The 19,186-nt window shown below is 34.1% G+C and overlaps 1 protein-coding gene across 2 annotated transcripts in view; it reads right to left on the reverse strand.

Moving 5' to 3' along the window:
- Positions 1–19,186, reverse strand: part of LOC109049248 (phosphatidylethanolamine-binding protein 4) — a 107,592-nt gene that overhangs the window by 37,852 nt on the left and 50,554 nt on the right. The window contains exon 4 of one of the 2 annotated variants that reach the window (XM_042730193.1): positions 18,482–18,580. The exons of the other annotated variant lie outside the window; for it this stretch is intronic. Within the exon in view, the coding sequence (XP_042586127.1) occupies positions 18,482–18,580 (99 nt within the window). The remainder of the gene's footprint in view (positions 1–18,481; positions 18,581–19,186) is intronic. 2 annotated transcript variants of the gene reach the window in all.

Genomic DNA, 19,186 nt, shown 5'->3' on the forward strand with positions numbered 1-19,186 from the left:
GGTTTCATCTGCCCAAAAAGTGTTGAACTAGGAGTGGTTCTTATTTTTACAGGAAAAAAGCAAACAGAATATACAAGTTGGCTGAATTTTGATTTGATTTTTAAAAAAAGTGTTGTTCTGAGAAAAAGATATCTGAATCAGGAAGCATCACTCTCTTCTTTTAGGTCACAGTTCAAGTGTGCTTCCTCTACCTATGCAAGGTAGGCAGCAAGCTTCACCCCACATCTGCTCTATATTACAGTGACAGGAAATAAGGCTGCCTGGGTATCAGTGCAGACTTCCTGGTTCACTGTAAATCCAATTCATAAGCTTTTGAATAAATCTATTGAGGAAATTTGATTCTGATTTGATTTCTATTTAATTGGGTATATTTATCTACAATTTCCATATTGTTTCAGAGAGCAATGTTTCCATTTCTGAATTGAAATATTTCTTGCATCTTTTTCACAGTGCGGCATCTTATTTTGGACCACATTCAATACAAATTCAAATAAAATATGATGGTTCTGAAGATTGATTGGCACAAGGGAACCTTCTAACTTGATACAAGAATATTCATTTTAAATATAAAAATAGGTTTTAGGGGTCAATATCGGAATCATTCGGATGTAAATATTAATCTAATAAAAAATAAAATAAAATAAAACTATATTTTTACCTAGCCTCTTTATTTGGTAATACGGTATATTTTGGTAATGAACATGCACAGTATTGTTATCGTGGACACTTCAAAATAATGTGAATAACTCTAGATACCTTATCTAAATTTAGAATTTTTAAATACACATTAGCATTATTTTCCATTTATTGGTTAAAATTTAAATCACTGCGCGTTTGATGTATGGAAATTCTCTCTGTTTTTCAAATTGGTCTAAACAAAAACAGCAGATTCACTCAGTGACAGTAGGTGGCGCTTATGAAAGCCGAAATACAGCAGTGAAGAAAAAGAAAACAAAGCTTAGTGTAGAAAATTTTTTCACTCAGATGTTGCAGGTAATTTCACAAACAATCACAAGGAAACCAGAAGTAAACATTGAATTAAACAAGAAATTTTGAAGCAGAAAACCTGAAACTTATGAAATCCATTCCTATGTATTATATATAATATTTCTTTTATTTATAACTTTGAACAATTATTTTTATAGTGCAGTTTACATGCTGTATACAGTGCAAATTTCTTTCCCTGACTCCCACTTGTCATGGAGAAGAAAGGAAGTCAAACATTAATACTTATATATTTTAACATTTTAACCTGGACTACAACATGCTAGCCCAGAAAATATATCTATATATTGGCTGAAAATATTCAGTTTTTTCTTTTTTATTTCTTTATCATTGTTCTTTATAATTGTGTTCTTGTGCACTTTCATTAGTTTGAAACATTTGTTTACTTCATACATTTTTACTGCGTACTGTTTTATTGTATGTTCAAAGTTCTTGTTATTATTAGAAAAAAAGGGGAAGAGGAAAACTTATCTTATAACTTCAACTTTTCAACCTCTTTTCATAATGTAACCCTATACCATGAAAATACTGTATACCAAAATAAATGTTTCAGCAAATATTGTGGTATGAGATATGCAACCATTACATGCCCATTTTATATCCCAATTGTTTCTCAAAGACTGAAAATGTTCTGAGAAAAAGACCCCAGCAAATCCTCTGGAGTTTCAGAAGAGACCCCGACAATGTCTCAGATGCTCAACACAAACACTGACAGTATGAAAGCAAAACGCAAGCCTGCATTAAGTGTTGTTATGTGTCCTGAACTAAGAAAGAGCTATTGCTGAACGACATTCTATTTCATTCATGACCTTCAATGAATCTGTTACACTCGATATCTTAGATCTTTCTCACCATCTAGCTCTCAGACTATATACTTATCTGTTTTTGTCCCTCACATCAAGGGGAATTCTCTTGTCCCTACTACAGTGTGTGTGTGAGTGTGTGAATGAGAGAGAGAGAGAGAGAGACAAAAAGGACAGCTTGTGAGGGGGTTACATTGTCTGCAGCGACGTTTCGGAAATCTACTCAAGGGTAGAACAGGATTTGGAGCACAATGGTTGTGGGTGTAAAGAAAGAGGGCACGTCTTACAAAGACGAGGTGTCTTAATGTGTGAAGCTTCAGCCCTGGCGTGGATGAGCTTCAGTCGGCTTGTCTGCGCTGTCTGGATTGCTGAGAGGTTTTTCCCTATCTCTGGCTGTTTCCATAGAGAGGATGTTCATTGCGGATAATGCTGTGATCAAGGGAAGAGGACACTCAAACGCTGTGGAGATAATAGGCATTAAAACAGAATGGCACTTCCTATCAGGTCTTGTTATGGATGACTTGAGAAGCCATTTTGAAAGTTACCCTTAAAAAAAAAAAAACATCAAAATTATAAACAAATTCTGAATAATTTATTCTCAATAACTGAAAGCTCTGCTTCCAAAGACTTTTATAAGTCACAGATCCACTAACAGCCATGTGACGGACAGCATGTTTCAAATGTGTGTGCTCTCTGTGTAGGCCTTTTTTAAATTATCTTTTAAAATATGGATTTTATACTTATATGCATTATATACTTGTCCAAAAAGAATTGGAAACTAAGAAAACAATAAAACAAATATTGCTTAAGTGCCTACTGTATATGCGCTCAAAACAGTAATATTTACTGCAATTGTGTATTATTTTTTAATCATTTTTATTTTATGATATTTTGAAATGTAAATTCCTGTGATGTTCATTGATGAATAGAAAGTTAGAAAGAAAAGTCACTTTTGATCAATAAACATGTACATTTATATACTGCACTGTGTAAAATATTAAATATGTGTCATTGCATGAGACATTCATATTGACTTATTTTGGCTAATTAGTTCTCTTGACTATTTGCTAACTTAATTTTATGTAAAATTGTTAAATATGTATAAAACTGGTCTGGAACAACCTTGTGACACCTTCAATTCAAAACAGAAAAAAAAAATAGCTGCATGTGAATTGCTGTACTTTCAGAGTACAGTATGTGCTGGATGTGATGAAGAACTTGTGGATTAAACATATGAGCAGTCAGGCATGTTCCCAGGGGCAGCACTTTCAGGGGAGCACCATGCAGGGCTGTATAAATGTTTTCAAATAGTGGCGCATGATCATGAGTCAGCTAAAATTGAACTTTGAATCTCATCAGCTCCCACAGCATTATGAGGGAGCAAAGTGTCCAGCTGCATATCAATCTCAGCTGATGCAGGCCAGGTGTCGTTCATCTTCTGTATAATGAATACTGTTCAAATGTACATCTCACTCATTTATTTGTAATGCTGCATGCAGGACCTAAAACTAACATTTTGCCACACCTGCCATTGGCTGGTGAAATTTACCAACTATAAATATTTTTTTTACTAACCATGAAATTGTATGTGCATTATTTTCCACAACTGAAAAAAAAAGGTAATTGCAACTTTTTATTTCACAAATTCATACTTTTTTCCCCTTGCAGTTGCGAATTCACATCTCACAATTCTGGCTTTTTCTTCTCAGAATTGTGAGATATAAACTCGCAATTGCAAGATAAAAAAAAAAAAATCTCCTTTTTCTTCCTCTTTAGAACTAAACTTTATATGCAAGTTTATATCTCACAATTCTGACTTTATAATATATACTATATAATATATATAATATATAATAATAATATACTATATAATATATAATGTGCAACTGCAAGAAAAAAAAATCTGAATTGCGAGTTTATATCTTGCAATTCTGACTTTACAACTCACAATTGCGAGTAAATATCACCATAGCACTACTGAAATGCAGAGTATTTACTAATAGTAACATTAATTTATAAATGCTTCTCTTCTGTTGATAACAGATTTATAAACCATTCTCATTACACTCATAACACTTTACAATAAGGTTCCAATAGTTTATGTTAGTTAATGTGTTAACTAACATTAAAAACAATGAACTTAATAAATCTTTCTTAATGTTAGTTAATAAAAATACAGTCGTTCTCTGTTAGTTCATGTTAATTCACAGTGCATTAACTAATGTTAACAAACACAACTTTAATAATGTTAATAATGCATTGGTAAATGTTGAAATGAACATGAACTAAGATTAATAAATACTGTAGAAGTATTGTTCAATCATAGTTCATGTTAACTAATGTTAACTAATGAACCTTATTGTAAAGTGTAACCCAAATGCACATTATAAGCAAGTCAAACTTACAGCGTTTGCAATGGAGTTTATGCGGAGCAGCATTTACTGCGAACTGTGAAAATATCCCATCGCTTCAATCTGAAACTGCCCACACATCAGATTACAAATTTATATAATTACAACAGTATTTGCGATTTGATAATCACACTAAACCATACTGTGTTCTCAGGCACAGTTAGAATTAATTAATTAAAAAAAAAGCTACCAGCCAACTGGCGACTAACACTGTTTCATATACTCACCAAGGCTTACTCACATTTGCCACTTGAAGAGTGTTCATTTAAACCCTTGCATCCTTTAAAGTATGGAAATATGCATATTTGTACTGATTGGCAGTTACTTTATAAAAAAAAAAAAAAAAAAAAAAAAAAACCTTCTTATACCTTTTCATCATAAATATGATGCAAGAACCCCCTTCCTAAAACAGCTATGTTTTGAACTTAAAATCCGCACTGAGCAAGATAAAAACTGTTTTCTGTATCCATAAAATATCTGCATACTAATCTTTTAGCACACATGCTGTAAGTCTGAGTGAGAAGAGATCAGGCTGGATGATCCGTCTGACTCATGAGGGGGAGAGCGGGGGTAGCCGTGCTACCAAAAGTCCTTTCCTGTGTGGCACCTCGGTTAGCACACAGTCGCAACAGAGGCTTTTGGTTGAGAGGAAAGTGGTTGTTATAGCAATAACAGAAGGTTGGAAGGGTAAGCGAGGCGAGTGAATGGTGAGCGTGGATGGAAGACGGAGAGGAGGATTGTTACATAAGACACAAACAGAGAGGCAGCAAGCGATATCATAGAAACCAAAGCAGCCCACATGACAACAAGGGCAAGCAACGTGTGCTAACAATGACAAGATCACAGCCTCCCCATACGCCTTACACTTCCACACAAATAAATACACGACCGCAAACAGCCATTTAAAGTGTCCTCTCGTTTATACGCAGAGAAACATGTGGATGAAATAGCCTCGAAAAGTCTTCAGATAAAATCAATTCAACTTTAAATGAGACCAACTATACTGGGAGATGGATGGATGGATGGATGGATAGAGAATAAAAACTAAATGCCAAACATGAAATTCTAAAAATAAAAAGATAAAATATAAAATAATAAAATAAATCTGGTTGTGTGGATTCTATAAAGTGCACAAGAAACTATTATGCTTCAGTTATCATTACTATGGTTGAGAAAATACATTAATTAATATAATCAAAATAGATTTTTATATTAAACAGTCATTATTCACTAAATGTAACAGTTTCCTGGATGTATGGTAATTATATTTATAGCTGTTAAAACAAGTATTCTAAAATGTATTTATTAATCACAATTACTGTTCACATAATATTATAACCATTATTAAATAATACCAATTATTATTTAAAATAAATTATAAACATGGTCTGATAATGTTTGACAACCAGACAGTGTCAAAACTTTTAAGAATGAACAATATATACATTTTTTGTGTGTGAAATATTTTTCTTTCTTTAAAAAAAAAAAAAATGCTATGTATTTTGTTATGTAGTATAATAAAAGGTATATATTTTAATTGTGTCTCTACTTTATGAATTTATAATCTTTAAATAGCCAATGAAGCGCTGATGGACAGACAGGGGGATGCTGTAATTGCTGGTGAAGGGCTGTGCACGTTTGACCTCGGTGCGTGTGAGTGAGTAGGTGTGCATATGGAAGGAGTGGCGGGTTCCTGACCTCCATTCAGCAGCAGCTCCAGATGGCCTCACATGTTAAAGACCTATTGTCAGCTCTGCTCGCATTATCCAATAGGGACACAGCATAAATAGACACATCTGAGCGCAAACCTATGGGGGAGCCAACAAACCAGTGCTAGCCTCACTATACACAACAAACTGCAAGTTTGAGCTCTGAATTGAGTTTACATTTATTCATTTATTTAATTTTATTTGTGATACATTGTTATTTATGTAAAAATAATTAATAAAAAAAAAGGTTCAGTCACACTTTAGTTTTGGGTCCAATTTTCACTATTAACTAACTATTCACTATGATTTCTAGCTCAATAAACTCCTAATTGGCTACTTATTAATAGTTACTAAGGTAATTGTTAAGTTTAGGATTAAGGGATCTAAAATATGGTCATGCAGAATAATATATTCTTATAAAATAACAATAAACACCCAAAAAATAGTAATATGCATGCTAATAAGCAACTAGATAACAGTGAGAATTTGACCTGAATTTAATATTTATTTTCATTTTATTTATTTTTAATAGTTTATAGTTGTATTTTTTTAACTATTATATATATATATATATATATATATATATATATATATATATATATATATATATATATATATAGTAATTAATTACATAAGAAAGACAACTAATAAAAGGTTAAAAAGTTTGAGTTCTGAATTAATGTTACACTTTTATTGCAAAATATGCTAAGAACTCTTAAGAACTCTTAATTATTATTAAGAACTCTTAATTATTATTTTTTTTTTTTGTGGTTTTGTTTAAATCAACACTTATTGTTAATTAAACCATAAAAAAACAAAACATTTTCAATAAAATGAAAAAAAAAAAATCTATCTTATGAATTTAGGGTACAAATTGTGCATGCTAAAAATGTGTTAATCAGCTCAATCTACAAAACGAGTTTATCTACAGATTTACTGATCAGCTTAATCAAGAATGTGAGATGTGTGGAGTATTTCTATCTACACCAACATACATGTAAAACTAATTACTTTAAAAAAATATATAAAAGATAATGCTAAAACAGTGAAACCTTCTGGTAATGTTACCAGATATGTGACCCTGGACCACAAAACCACTCATAAGGGTCAATTTCTTGAAACATAATCTTTCCATTAATTTATGGTTTATTAGGATTATTTATTAGGAGATACAATTATTTGAAAATCTGGAATCTGAGGGTGCAAAAAAATCCAAATACTGAGAAAATCACCTTTGAAATTGTCCAAATGAAGTTCTTAGCAAAGCATATTACTAATCAAAAATTAGGACTTAATATATTTATGGTAGGAAATTTACAAAATATCTTCATGGAACATGATCTTTACTTAATATCCAAATGATTTTTGGCATTAAATAAAAATCTATAATTTTGACCCATACAATTTTTTTTTTTTTTTTTTGCTAAAAATATACCCCAGCGACTTAAGACTGGTTTTGTGGTCCAGGGTCACGCATGATTGATACTACTATATTTGTAAATGAAGAAGTAAACCTGCATTTGTTGTAAGAAACCTCTGACAGGGTCTAAATTTGATGCAATGCACCAAGAGCTCACTGGGATCCACCGCACCTGATAAATCCTAATTAAGACACAACCGAGCAATTGCAGAGAGAGTGATGTATGTCGACATGTTGACAAGCATTTCATTTTCACAGCTCGGGAAAAACCTTGCAAACACATCATGACCTCACACATCTGCATATCCGCTAAATATGGAATTAAAATCACATTAGACAAAAAAGGAAGAAAAACAGACTTCGCCCACCGTCTCTCGGAAAGATACAGGTGGCTTGTAAGGTTAGCGGCGCACGTCTGCAAATGAACTACTTCGCTGGATTTTTTTTCCCAACGAAAACAACAAGCCCTGCATATGTCTGTAAATCTGTCAGGCTTGGCGTTCGTGGAGAAGTGAGCGGACCAGTGGCGGCGAATGGTGTCTCGGGTAGCTGAGAGAAAGGGCAGCAACACTCATCATTAACGGGGATGAGATGCACTCGGGTACCTGCGCCCCATCTGCACCCCCAGCCGTCACAGATGTTCCCCCGGCGAGGTGTGAAGCTCAGAGACATGGGAAAGAGAGAGAAAGTGTGGCAGGAAAAAAAAGAACAGTTGTCTAAGTGTACAATAGAGAAGTAATTCTAAATAACAGTTGTTGTTGTTGTTTTTTTCCATCTGAAACGGTCCTTAGAGAGTAAATACAGTCATGAGTGAGAACTACCCGAGGAGACGTGTCTGTCAAACTGAACTGGATTGTAGGAAATTATGTAGTACAACCGGTCTCCCTGGATACAATAACACATCAAATGGAGCGGAAAAAGTAAAATGACCCTGTTTACTTCCTTAATACACATTCTCTGTCTTATTGCGAATGGTGCATGTGCTATTCCACTGAAAAAAAAAAGTCTTTATAATCTTTCATCAAACTATTAACCAATAGCCATCTAATCATTGCTTTAACCTTTAATTTCGGGGAATACATTCACATTACAAAGAAAGATTTAATGCATGAACACACACACACACACACACACAAGCATTTGTTATAGCATTAATGCAATGACGCTCACTTTTATATTCATAGTCCAATCAAAAATGCAAAAAATACAATTTATACATGGACTACCATTTAAAAGTTTGGGATCTTTTTTTGTTTTGTTTTGTTTTTGAAAGAAACTGACACTTTTATTCATCAAAATGACAGAAAGACATGTATAATGTAATAAATAAAGAAAAAGAAAAAAAAAACATCTTCAGAATTTCTGTTTAACAAAGAATCCTTGAAAAAAAGCACATTAAGCAGCACAGTCATTTTCAACTAATAATAATAATAATAAATGTTTCTTGAGCAGCAAATCTGCATATTATTATGATTTCTGAAGAATTATGTGACACTGAAGACTGGAGTAATGATGCTGAAATTTCAGTTTTGCATCACAGGAATATATTACATTTTAAAATTTATTAAAAATGGAAAAAAAAGTTATTTGAAATTGTAATATTTTCACAATTTTACTGTATTTTTGATCAAATAAATGCAGACCCAATGAACATAAGACTCCAAACAAAAATTTCACTCACCCCAAACTGTAGTGTACACTGACTTTTACATTTATATACACCTCTTCTATGACGAACATGATTTAATGGTTTTGAAAAAAAATATTTATTAAATTATTAATTTAAAATAAAAAATGTCACAGTGGTATAACCATCCGGTTATCATAAATAAAAAAGCCTCGTTAAATGTAGAAATTATAATAATAAATCCTTAATTAGTTTTCTTATCTTCTGTTATTTCTGAGAAAATCAATTGAAGCAATTTGAAAATTATTAATAATTAAAAATCTGAATCTGAAAACTTTGTCTGCCAAATCAAAGTCGTGGTGTGTCCAAAAAGTCATGTGGTGCAAACAACATGCTGGAAAAAAAAAACAGGAAATGATATCACAGGGAGACCCCTAAAGACTCTCATTTCTATGTTGAGATCAAAATGTCTCCTTTTTATGACAAGGAGAGTTTAATTCAGTTTGTAAAATGTCATGTAGTGCAACTTTCAAAAAAACATAAATATTCATGAATTATAATCAAAGTTATGTGTTTGCCGATTTTTCCATCACCCAAAAATATGTCAGATTATATAAGTGAAATGGCTTGGAAATGCTATCCCATATTGACTTTAAAAGTCTCGCGCAATGGGATGCACACGTCTCTCAAGACAATAATACACCGCCGGCTCCTGAGACCTTACACTGTTTTCTGTTAAACAATAATAAAACAGTTTCTGCTCTGCCTTGGCATAACAAACTCCTACAGATTTGCTGTCTTGGTGACCCTAAAGAGGCCGGGAGTCACTTACAGAGCTTAACAGCTTCTTCAGCTAAGCATGGATGCACACATGAACACACGGGGAGAGGAGAAAACACTCGCGCTTGACACACTGACTTCCAGAAAAGCACAGTCCTCTGAGGGAAAGAAATATAATCCAATCAGCAGTCAAAGGACATGCAGTACAGGCAGAGCCGAGTGTCCCAACAGGCACTCGAAGACAAACACTCACAGCTGCTCCGAGAGCATTACAATAGTTTCTCTGTCTGTACAAGTGTGTTCTCCCCTGAGAGTCATGCTGCTTTAAAGTGGCTGGATGCTGAGGTATTTCCCCTTCAGTGTATCGTACCTCCATAACACACCATGTACTTCCAGCCTCAAATCTGATGTAACAGGGTAAGGCTCCATCAACAGCATTTGTCAAACATAACTAATTACCACAGATTTTTTTTTTTTTTTTGTCAATCAATCAATCAATCAATCAATCAATCAATCAAATTAAAAAAAAATGTACAGAGGGTTTAAAGGCCAAAATGTTAAATTCATATTTTGACAACTTTTTAAATGCATAATGCATCTGGTCTCTGATTAGAAATAACAAAAATGATGTATTTCTATCTGTAGGTTTAGTATTGAGTAAAGATGGGGAACAGTTTTAACTTCACTATATATTAAACCTACAGATAGAAATACACTTCTCCATGCAAAGAGTTATCATCCGGTGGCCTTGAAAAAAGGTTTACCTACTAGCCAGTTAACCAGAATTAAAAGGATTTGTGAAGATGATGATGAATTAAAAAAAAGAGAGAGAAATATAATGTTGTCAAAATTCAAAGAACGTCAATATAATGTGGATTGGCTATGTAACGCAGTTAAAAAAAATAGATCATAAAAGTCGAGATATGCTTGTGAATTCTAAAAAAAATAAAAACAAATAACATGTAAGACTACTCCAGACCTTATCTTTTGTACTACATATACCCCAAAGAAAACTAACATTAAAGATATTTTATTGAAGTACAGGTACGTTCTGAAAGATGATCCATAACTTAATAGGACATTCAATAAATAACCATTAATTACATATAAATGGACTATAGAGTTGTAAAAACGTGTTCTACAAAAAAACTTTTACAAAATACCCTTACAGGTCAGGTTTTCACTGATTATAGTGGATTCTATTGTATTTTGTCACACCGACGTCCGATGTAGACACCGAGTTAGCAAATGTGATGTGACGTGATTGATGTGATAACCATAAGTTCTGGGCCGCGGCGTGGCTGGTATAAACACAAGCAAAAACTGATATTAAGACATAAACTCCGTTTCACTAACACACATATAACCCAAAGACTTCTGCTGTTGCATTAACTCATATTGAACCCAGAGCGTTCCTTTAATATCTGTCTGTAAGCTATTAGCATGAATTGTCAAAACACTCTATTGTGACTGAGACTCACATTCACTTGTGTCCGGCTCTCTAAATGGAGAACAGTGAATGGTAGGGTGTGTGTGATTGAGAGTGAGAGATGAGCATATGCGGGTGTGTCATGGTCAGTTTGGACTTCGTGAAGGAAAAAATGCTGACAATGTCATTCAGTCAGGCCCACACAGATACAATGGCCCCAAAAACAATTTGGACACTTTATTTTCACTATTATCAACTAGTAAGAAACAGCATAGTATGTGCTTAGTATGTGCCTAAGCTGTGCCTATAGCCCAAACTATCTAAAGGTAAAATCACATTTACCATTGCATGGTGAATTTTCACAGGCCAAATCCAGTCATTTGAAACGGAATCCATGCAATTGGGAATTTAACATGAAGGCGAAAGATTTCCCCACACACATTTCGGAACAAGTTCTAGTTGGTCACATTAACCATCAGAAAACTGCTTGGCTTGAATGTGATTTCTGTGTGAAAATGTCTGGATGGCTTTGCATTCTATAAAATATCAAAGCAAGTGACATCTGCAAATAAATAATAAATGTATTTTATATGTATATATCACTTAAAATCATCATATTATTATTTAAAGCCCTTAGTATATTGCTTGTTTAGACAGTCTTACTAGAAATTAAGACAAAATACTGATTAAGAATGATTTTTGAAATGGAAGAGAACTTGAAATCAATTCAAGTGTTTTTAAATAATAATTATAATGTTGCAAAACTCCTGTGCAAGATTACTGTTAATAATTATTTGATTCGCCAACAGCTCTTGGGTGATGTGATTCTGCAATCTGTGGGTGGACTATTAGGGTGAAAAGTAAATAAGGATTTTTCACCTAGCGGTTTATTTACATAAGCAAACTACTCTCTATCGCTAATGACTCTGCCTTTTGTTTCTGTCAGCAGAGCAAACAAAACATCCGCTTTAATGTGAGGAGAAAGAGAGAGCGAGAGAAAGAGATACTGAAATCAGACAGAGCAAGACATAGGAGCGTTGTGATCTGGAGGAAAAGTCCGTTTGAGGCAGAACAAGCTGTTCAGGGATTGTTTTTTGGTAGTATTCCATGAGCAGGAGGGAATTGAGAGACAGAACGGGTCAGGCGGGCTGAGTGCGGAGCTACAGGGGCATTTCAGCTCCCCATTCCCCTCTTTCATCACCATCTGCTCCTACAGAATTAATAACTTCATTACCAATTCAATCTGCATCGGCTTCCTTAAATGAAAAAAAATCAACAGGCGTCCGCTGTGGAAATACAGTAGATACTTTTTGCTTCTTTTCACTCTTACAGTGGCTACATATTGTTAACATTGGTACTCATAGTTCAGACATTGTGTGTCTGAACACAGTGCAGTGTTGCTTGCTAGTGTTTGTTTACCTAAAAGATCACACCTTTTTATTATACTATCTAGATAGAACTCAGATCCCTCCTATAATGTAATACATTGGGATGTGTTTGTGTGGGCGGAGCTCTCTCTGCAAATAAATGAATAAAAATTTATATAAAAAATTGAACAATTCTAACATTATTCAAAATACATAGTGATTGAGATAATCTTTGTCAAGGAGTACATTTAATTGTTCATAAAGAGTTCACAATTTGAATGTTATTTTTTTCCTTTGAAAATTTATTTTCAAGATCAGAGGTAAATTCTGCAAGATGATACTGAAACACTAATTAAAGCATTAATATTATAATTTAAAGTTATAATATTCAATGTTACAATGCTAATATATAACATATAACTATATTATACTATGTGATACTATTTATATCCAACTAATATTGTAATAAAATGTAATATTTTAATATTATTTTTTAACATGTTGAGTTTTGATTTTTCAATTTTGATGTTCTTGTTTCTTTTGAAAATCACACAGTGATATTCAAACAATTAAATTATATATATATATAATTTAATTGTTTGAATATCACTGTGTGATTTTATAATATGTAATTATGTATATTAATATAATATTATTATACATATGTATATGCAAGTGTGTGTGTGTGTATATATATATATATATATATATATATATATATATATATATATATATATATACACACATACACACACACACACACACACTTGCATATACATATGTATAATAATATTATATTAATATACATAATTACATATTAATAATTGTTTAATACTATACTACTATTAATCATTAATTATAATAGTAATATTATCCATCCATCTAATATTGTAATAATATCCATTTAATATTAATAATAATTTAGTACTACTAATAAATGATAATAATAGATTTTTTTTTTTTTTTTACTGATTAACATGCAGAAAATATTTTATTTTTGTGCCAGTGTTGCATCATATCATGTATAGTTAGGACATTTTGTCCATCTGACTGTTGGTCAAACAGTGCGTCTCCACATGGTTCAAGCTATCATTCATGTTAGTATTTATGTTATGGTTAAGTATAGGCAATACTTTTTGAGATGCTTGCTTTAACAAGCAAATAGTTTTGCAGACTGAGAGATGTGGCTTGTATTGTAAAAAACAAAATGCAGAAAAAATGAGTGATAAAGTGGAAAGCTACAAGAAATATAATCAAGATCTTGTACACAAAATGGCAGTCCGAAGCCTTGCACTTTTGAGTCAGTCACGCTAGTCAAGAGCTCTTGAATTGCAACCAAAGCCCCAGACAACAGTTAACAGGATCTTGAGAGACATGAATGGCTGGTTGGAGAAAAGCAGGACTGGTCAGGCCTGAGCCAGGAACAGTTCAAGTGCCCGAGTGCAGACCGGTTGCATGGTAACCATTGGATGAAGAGCTGAAGAGCATAAGATGATGTGTTACTGAAGGAGAAACGCACCACACAATGACACAAATGTGTGGAGTGGCCTGGTTTGCGAAGAGTGCCAGAAATCTCAAGTGGTGACTGGAGATGGTGACTGACTGCGAGTGGCGAGTTGGCAGCGGTACGGGAGGAAGGGTCCATCTGCACACATGCTGCCAAACAGAGGAAATGACAAACTAAATATGGTTCCAATAAAGTGTTAGAAATACCTCCTTCAGATGGACAAAGGTCGAGGCAAAACTTGTATGAGCGTTGATGACAAAATCACTAATTAACACAGGATTGTATAAGACATTGCATTCAAGAGAATGCATAAATAACTGTATGTCAGCCAGAGGAGGTGAATGAATCAATGAATGAATGAGATTTGAAAATAGATGCTGCTTGTCCATGCAAAAGTCGCTGCCATTATGTTATGATGTTTAAAGTAGCTGCTAGAGCATTTCTGAGTGGTTTCTAAGATGGTTTTGAATACATTGCATTTTCTTTCAATGCAAGCCTAAAAGGTTTTATCTGGCTATTTTATTGTCTGACCAAGCAGAAATGGTCTAACCACTAAAGGTGCCAAACAAAACCTAATGAAATTCCAAAAGAAATACATTTTGTGGATAAAAAAAAAAAGTTATTCAATGTCAAAAGTGTAGCAATGCATGATGCATGAAGCACAGATGTCAATGTCTCCCTATTGGTCAACTTGTTACCATACCAAAATCTTTTTTACACTAACATAAATCTCCAGAACACACAAATTTCACTGATCAATGGTAAATGTCAACAAACAATTTGAGGTATTATTCAAGTCTATGTTCATATCCTTCATGACATGTAAAACAAACTTAAGTTGAGGATCTCTGTGTGAACAAACAAGTATATTCCATAACAAATACTGCAGCAGCCTCCGAGTATGTATTTTAAATATTGTCACAATTGTTTAGCTTTTATTAATGGGGTTTATTATGATTTCACTGTCTTCTAGTCTTATCTTGTCTGGTGTAGAAAATTTCTGTGTCGTGTCTGGTTTAATCTACTGATTTAGCTATGGTCACTGAACGAGCATCGCCTTCGCGTTCCTTTACGATAGCTGTTTCCATTACAGATTTGCACAAAACTTAAGCAATATTTGATAATTTTTTTTCCTCTTACGATAAGTCACGGTGATGGATTTTAGTAGGGTTATGTATATCGCAGCCACTGCACTAAGCCATTATATTTAATCGAAGGAGACATACTGTATGTGTGTATCTTTACAGAAGCAACATGGAGAGACGCTTCTGTGACGCTTCTAAAACCTGCCGCAGTATGGCTGGTATAAACAGCATTGACTAGAGTGGCTCTGCTCTGGTGGCCCTGTTAGAGCCGTAATGCAGTGTAAACAAGGAGTCATCCAAAAATTAATGGCAAGGGAAGCCCCTTATACTTGAGAAGGGATAAACGTATGAAGTCAAGGTTATGAAGGTTATAGTATGTTAAAGAATGATCATATGACTTTTTAAGTACATCATTTGACCTAAAAATTGACCTAAGAACTGCATTTCCATTGCAGTTTTGCAAAAAAAATTTTTTTTTTGAAATGTGAGAGTAAAAACGTTTTTTTTTACGATATATATATGTGAGTTTCAGCAAAATTGACGTGTTTCCATTAGGTTCACCATTTCAATTTGCACAATTTGAAGGGTGATGGAAACGCAGGTAATGATACTTTTCCAAAATTTCACTCTCTCTGTTTGTCTCTGGCCAACCTCAAACTGAACTACTGAGATCCTCACATCTTTCAAGATGCAGCTGAAGATGCCTTTTCTGCCAACACTTAACCACCCTAAAAACCCTTAAACCAATGCACTTACCTCTTCTTTCTCTTCTCTGCATTTCTCCTCTGCTCTAACTTTATTCCTAATGTAGCTTTCTAATAAACGTTGCATTGAATACTGTAAATATTGTTGGCTCTATGACAAATTGTCACTTGTGTCTTCTAATTTCATAAAGTGGACATACAGTAAACAGGAAGTACAGAATTAAGCTACTGAATATGAAGCAGTTCCATTGTGATAAAAAACAAACAAACAAACAAAAAAAAAACAATAGATAAGAAAAACTTCTGTCAGATCTAATTGACATATTCCAAGAAATATAATTATCTACTCAAGTTGCAGCAGAAGTCTAATTTAAGTACAATTGTAAGTAAACCTACTGTATGTTACCTGAAATAATTTTAAATAACTAATAAAGCTGTTGTATTATTCTGCAAACACAGAAAAAGGTTTATATATCGTTAAAAACAAAAGCAGATATACCTATACAGGAATAACTAAGTTAAATTACACACTGAAGTTCATTAAAGGTGAACAACAGATAATGAGATTTTTTTATTTTTTTTTCCTTTTAATGCACCTCCATTTTTAGTTTCTCATAAAAACTAAGAGAGATGTAATGTTTCGACATCCCATGAGTCAAAACCAGGTTAGCATGGAAACCAAACCGTGTTCTCTGACATGAGTTTGGATAGAAGAGTGAAAATGAAAAACAACTTTTGCTCTCCTATCGTGTTTGCATGCAATACACAAAAGACATTACGTTTGCTTGTATGGGGGAGTAACAAGCCAAATCAGGGTTGTAATTTAATTTCTAAAAAAAGGAATTACAGGGCAGATTTCTAAATTAGGTGTTGGAGTGAGAGGGGAATTGTTCATTTGTGTGGCACCTGCTTCAGTCTGAAGCCCTGGAGTATTCCAGGACAGATAATTCCACACATTCACACGGGATGTTATTATAACTTCGGCGAGGTTAGAGGAAGTCACCGCGGCAATTACTCACCTCCCACCAGCCTCATTAAACCTCTGACCAACCACGGCTCCTCATCATACACACAGTGCAACGAGATGGCCAATCAGGGAGCAGACAGGCGGCATGCCGCCACCCACACAGTGACAGGGTACTGAGAGGTTGTCTGTCTGAGCACCTGAAATACATTTGTTTATTCACAATGTGTCGCCTGGCCAGACGGGGAGGAGGCTCGTCTCTTCTCTGCGAGATGGAGAGGAGGGCAGGGCTGAACTAGCACTGAAGAAGGCCTCGCTTTCAGGGACTGTGATCATATGCTGCTTTTAGCAAATGTATCTGTATGGTGATTTACGAGTAAAACGCCTGCTGAATGACGCAGTGTTGCTTTTTGTAGCCATAGGATCATCCTTAGTGCTATTTTATAGATATATCCTGTCACGAAACCACAGTAAAATGGTACAATTAAAGGTATAGTCCACCCAAAAATTACAATTCAGTTATCATTTACACACCGATGTGACATTTCAAACTTGATGGCTTTTTTTCTTATGTGCAGCACAAAGAGAGATATCAGGCAGAACGTTCAAGCTGCTCTTTTCCACACAATGAAAATGATTGACCTAGATGACCCAAAAATGATTTTAAAAAATAGTCTTTTGTGCTCAAATACATGTGAAGTTATTAAATGTAATTTCAGGAGGAGTACGCCCATCTAATCTTCCAATTAATACCAAGGTATGAAAACCAGCATCTTACCTCTTCCTGTTGTTCGGCATCCCTACTCCTCCCCTTCTGAACTGTATATTTATATGTCTCTTCCAGTACAACCAGGCATAAAAAACAGTCATAGTAGGCCTGTTGCACTTCTCTTTCCTGTCTGTAGTTCCCTTGTCTGAAGGAGAACTGACGTGCAATCATTCCCGTTACACAGGAGAACCGTGTGCTTCCAAACAGAAAAACTTCATTTCATAAAGGAAATTCATCCTTACAAACTTAATTTTTTTTGTAACTTGTGTATGAGACATCAGTCATTTTTCATATATTTCTGAGATGTAGTTACAAACTTTATTGGAATCATTGGGCTCCCCTGTGAACCAATAGGACCACAGCAAGAAAAACTGAGAAAGAAAGTGCATGAAAAAAATAGCCTGCGAGATTAAGAAAGGATGAAAGAATATTGACTTAATATTGAGCAATTAAAGTGTGTCTCATCCCCGGTTGTTTAAACACGGCGTCCCCATGCACAGCCTGATGAATCTGCCTCTAGATCCCGCCGGAGCGGAGCGCTGATGACTAACATGATATTTTTACTCAGTAATTATGTAACTCATCGGAAACGCAGCACAAGTGTGAAGCACATGGAAGGTGCAGATACGGTCCACGCGATCCAGGAATTGTTTGCCCACCAAAGTGTTTCTGACACCTTTTGCTTTGCACATTATGTCCAGGATTGTCCGTGCCAAAGCGCTGCTTTAAGCAACCTTTATTTTAAGGCTTTGTTCTTGGTAATATTCAGATTAAATACGTTGACTTGCATGAACAGGCTTGGAGATTCGTTATATCAAAGAAGGACATTCATGAAGTCACAGAGGTTATAACAAGTCTGTAAAACATCAAATTAGGAGGAGACAGCATCTGCATTTCATACCTTAATGTCAACAAGTAACCAGTGTCTCCAGTAAGCGCGAGAAGGTTTCTGACGACTAGGAGCATCTGGATCCACCATTAATAGAGTGTATTTCTTCTTCTAAAAAGAAAGAAAGAAAGAAAGAAAGAAAGAAAGAAAGAAATAAAACAGCTAATCAATTAACAAATAAATAAATAAAAAAAAAATAAATAAATAAATAATGTGAAAATCTCACAAAAACATGAATACATGAATAATTATACAGTTAAGCATCATAATATAATATAATATAATATAATATAATATAATATAATATAATATAATATAATATAATATAATATAATATCAGTTTAGAAGGATCAGTTACTTTAACTATCCCTGAAAACCCAGCGTTTTTATAAAGTGACGTACAGAAGAAAACTTTAATTAGTTACTGATATTCTCAGAACACCTTCCATTCTCACACATTCACCAAATCACAATCTGTCTGCGAAGTTTTCTTTACTTTCTCTCCCTCTCTCTCTTTTTTTATGAAAAACACTTCTCCATAAACAACCTGGCACATATTTTGGGTGCTACACATTAACAATGACGGACCAACTTAATTGCTCCAACTACTCATCTTCACAAGTCCCCTTAAAGTTGAAGAACTGGGAGAGCAGATTGAATTATTGCGTGAGCACATTTGTCATCCCTGGTGCCGAGCCCAAAATCTGCCAGACCATA

This window comes from Cyprinus carpio, chromosome B8 (genome assembly GCF_018340385.1).
Source record: "Cyprinus carpio isolate SPL01 chromosome B8, ASM1834038v1, whole genome shotgun sequence".
In the NCBI taxonomy this organism is placed as follows: domain Eukaryota; kingdom Metazoa; phylum Chordata; class Actinopteri; order Cypriniformes; family Cyprinidae; genus Cyprinus; species Cyprinus carpio.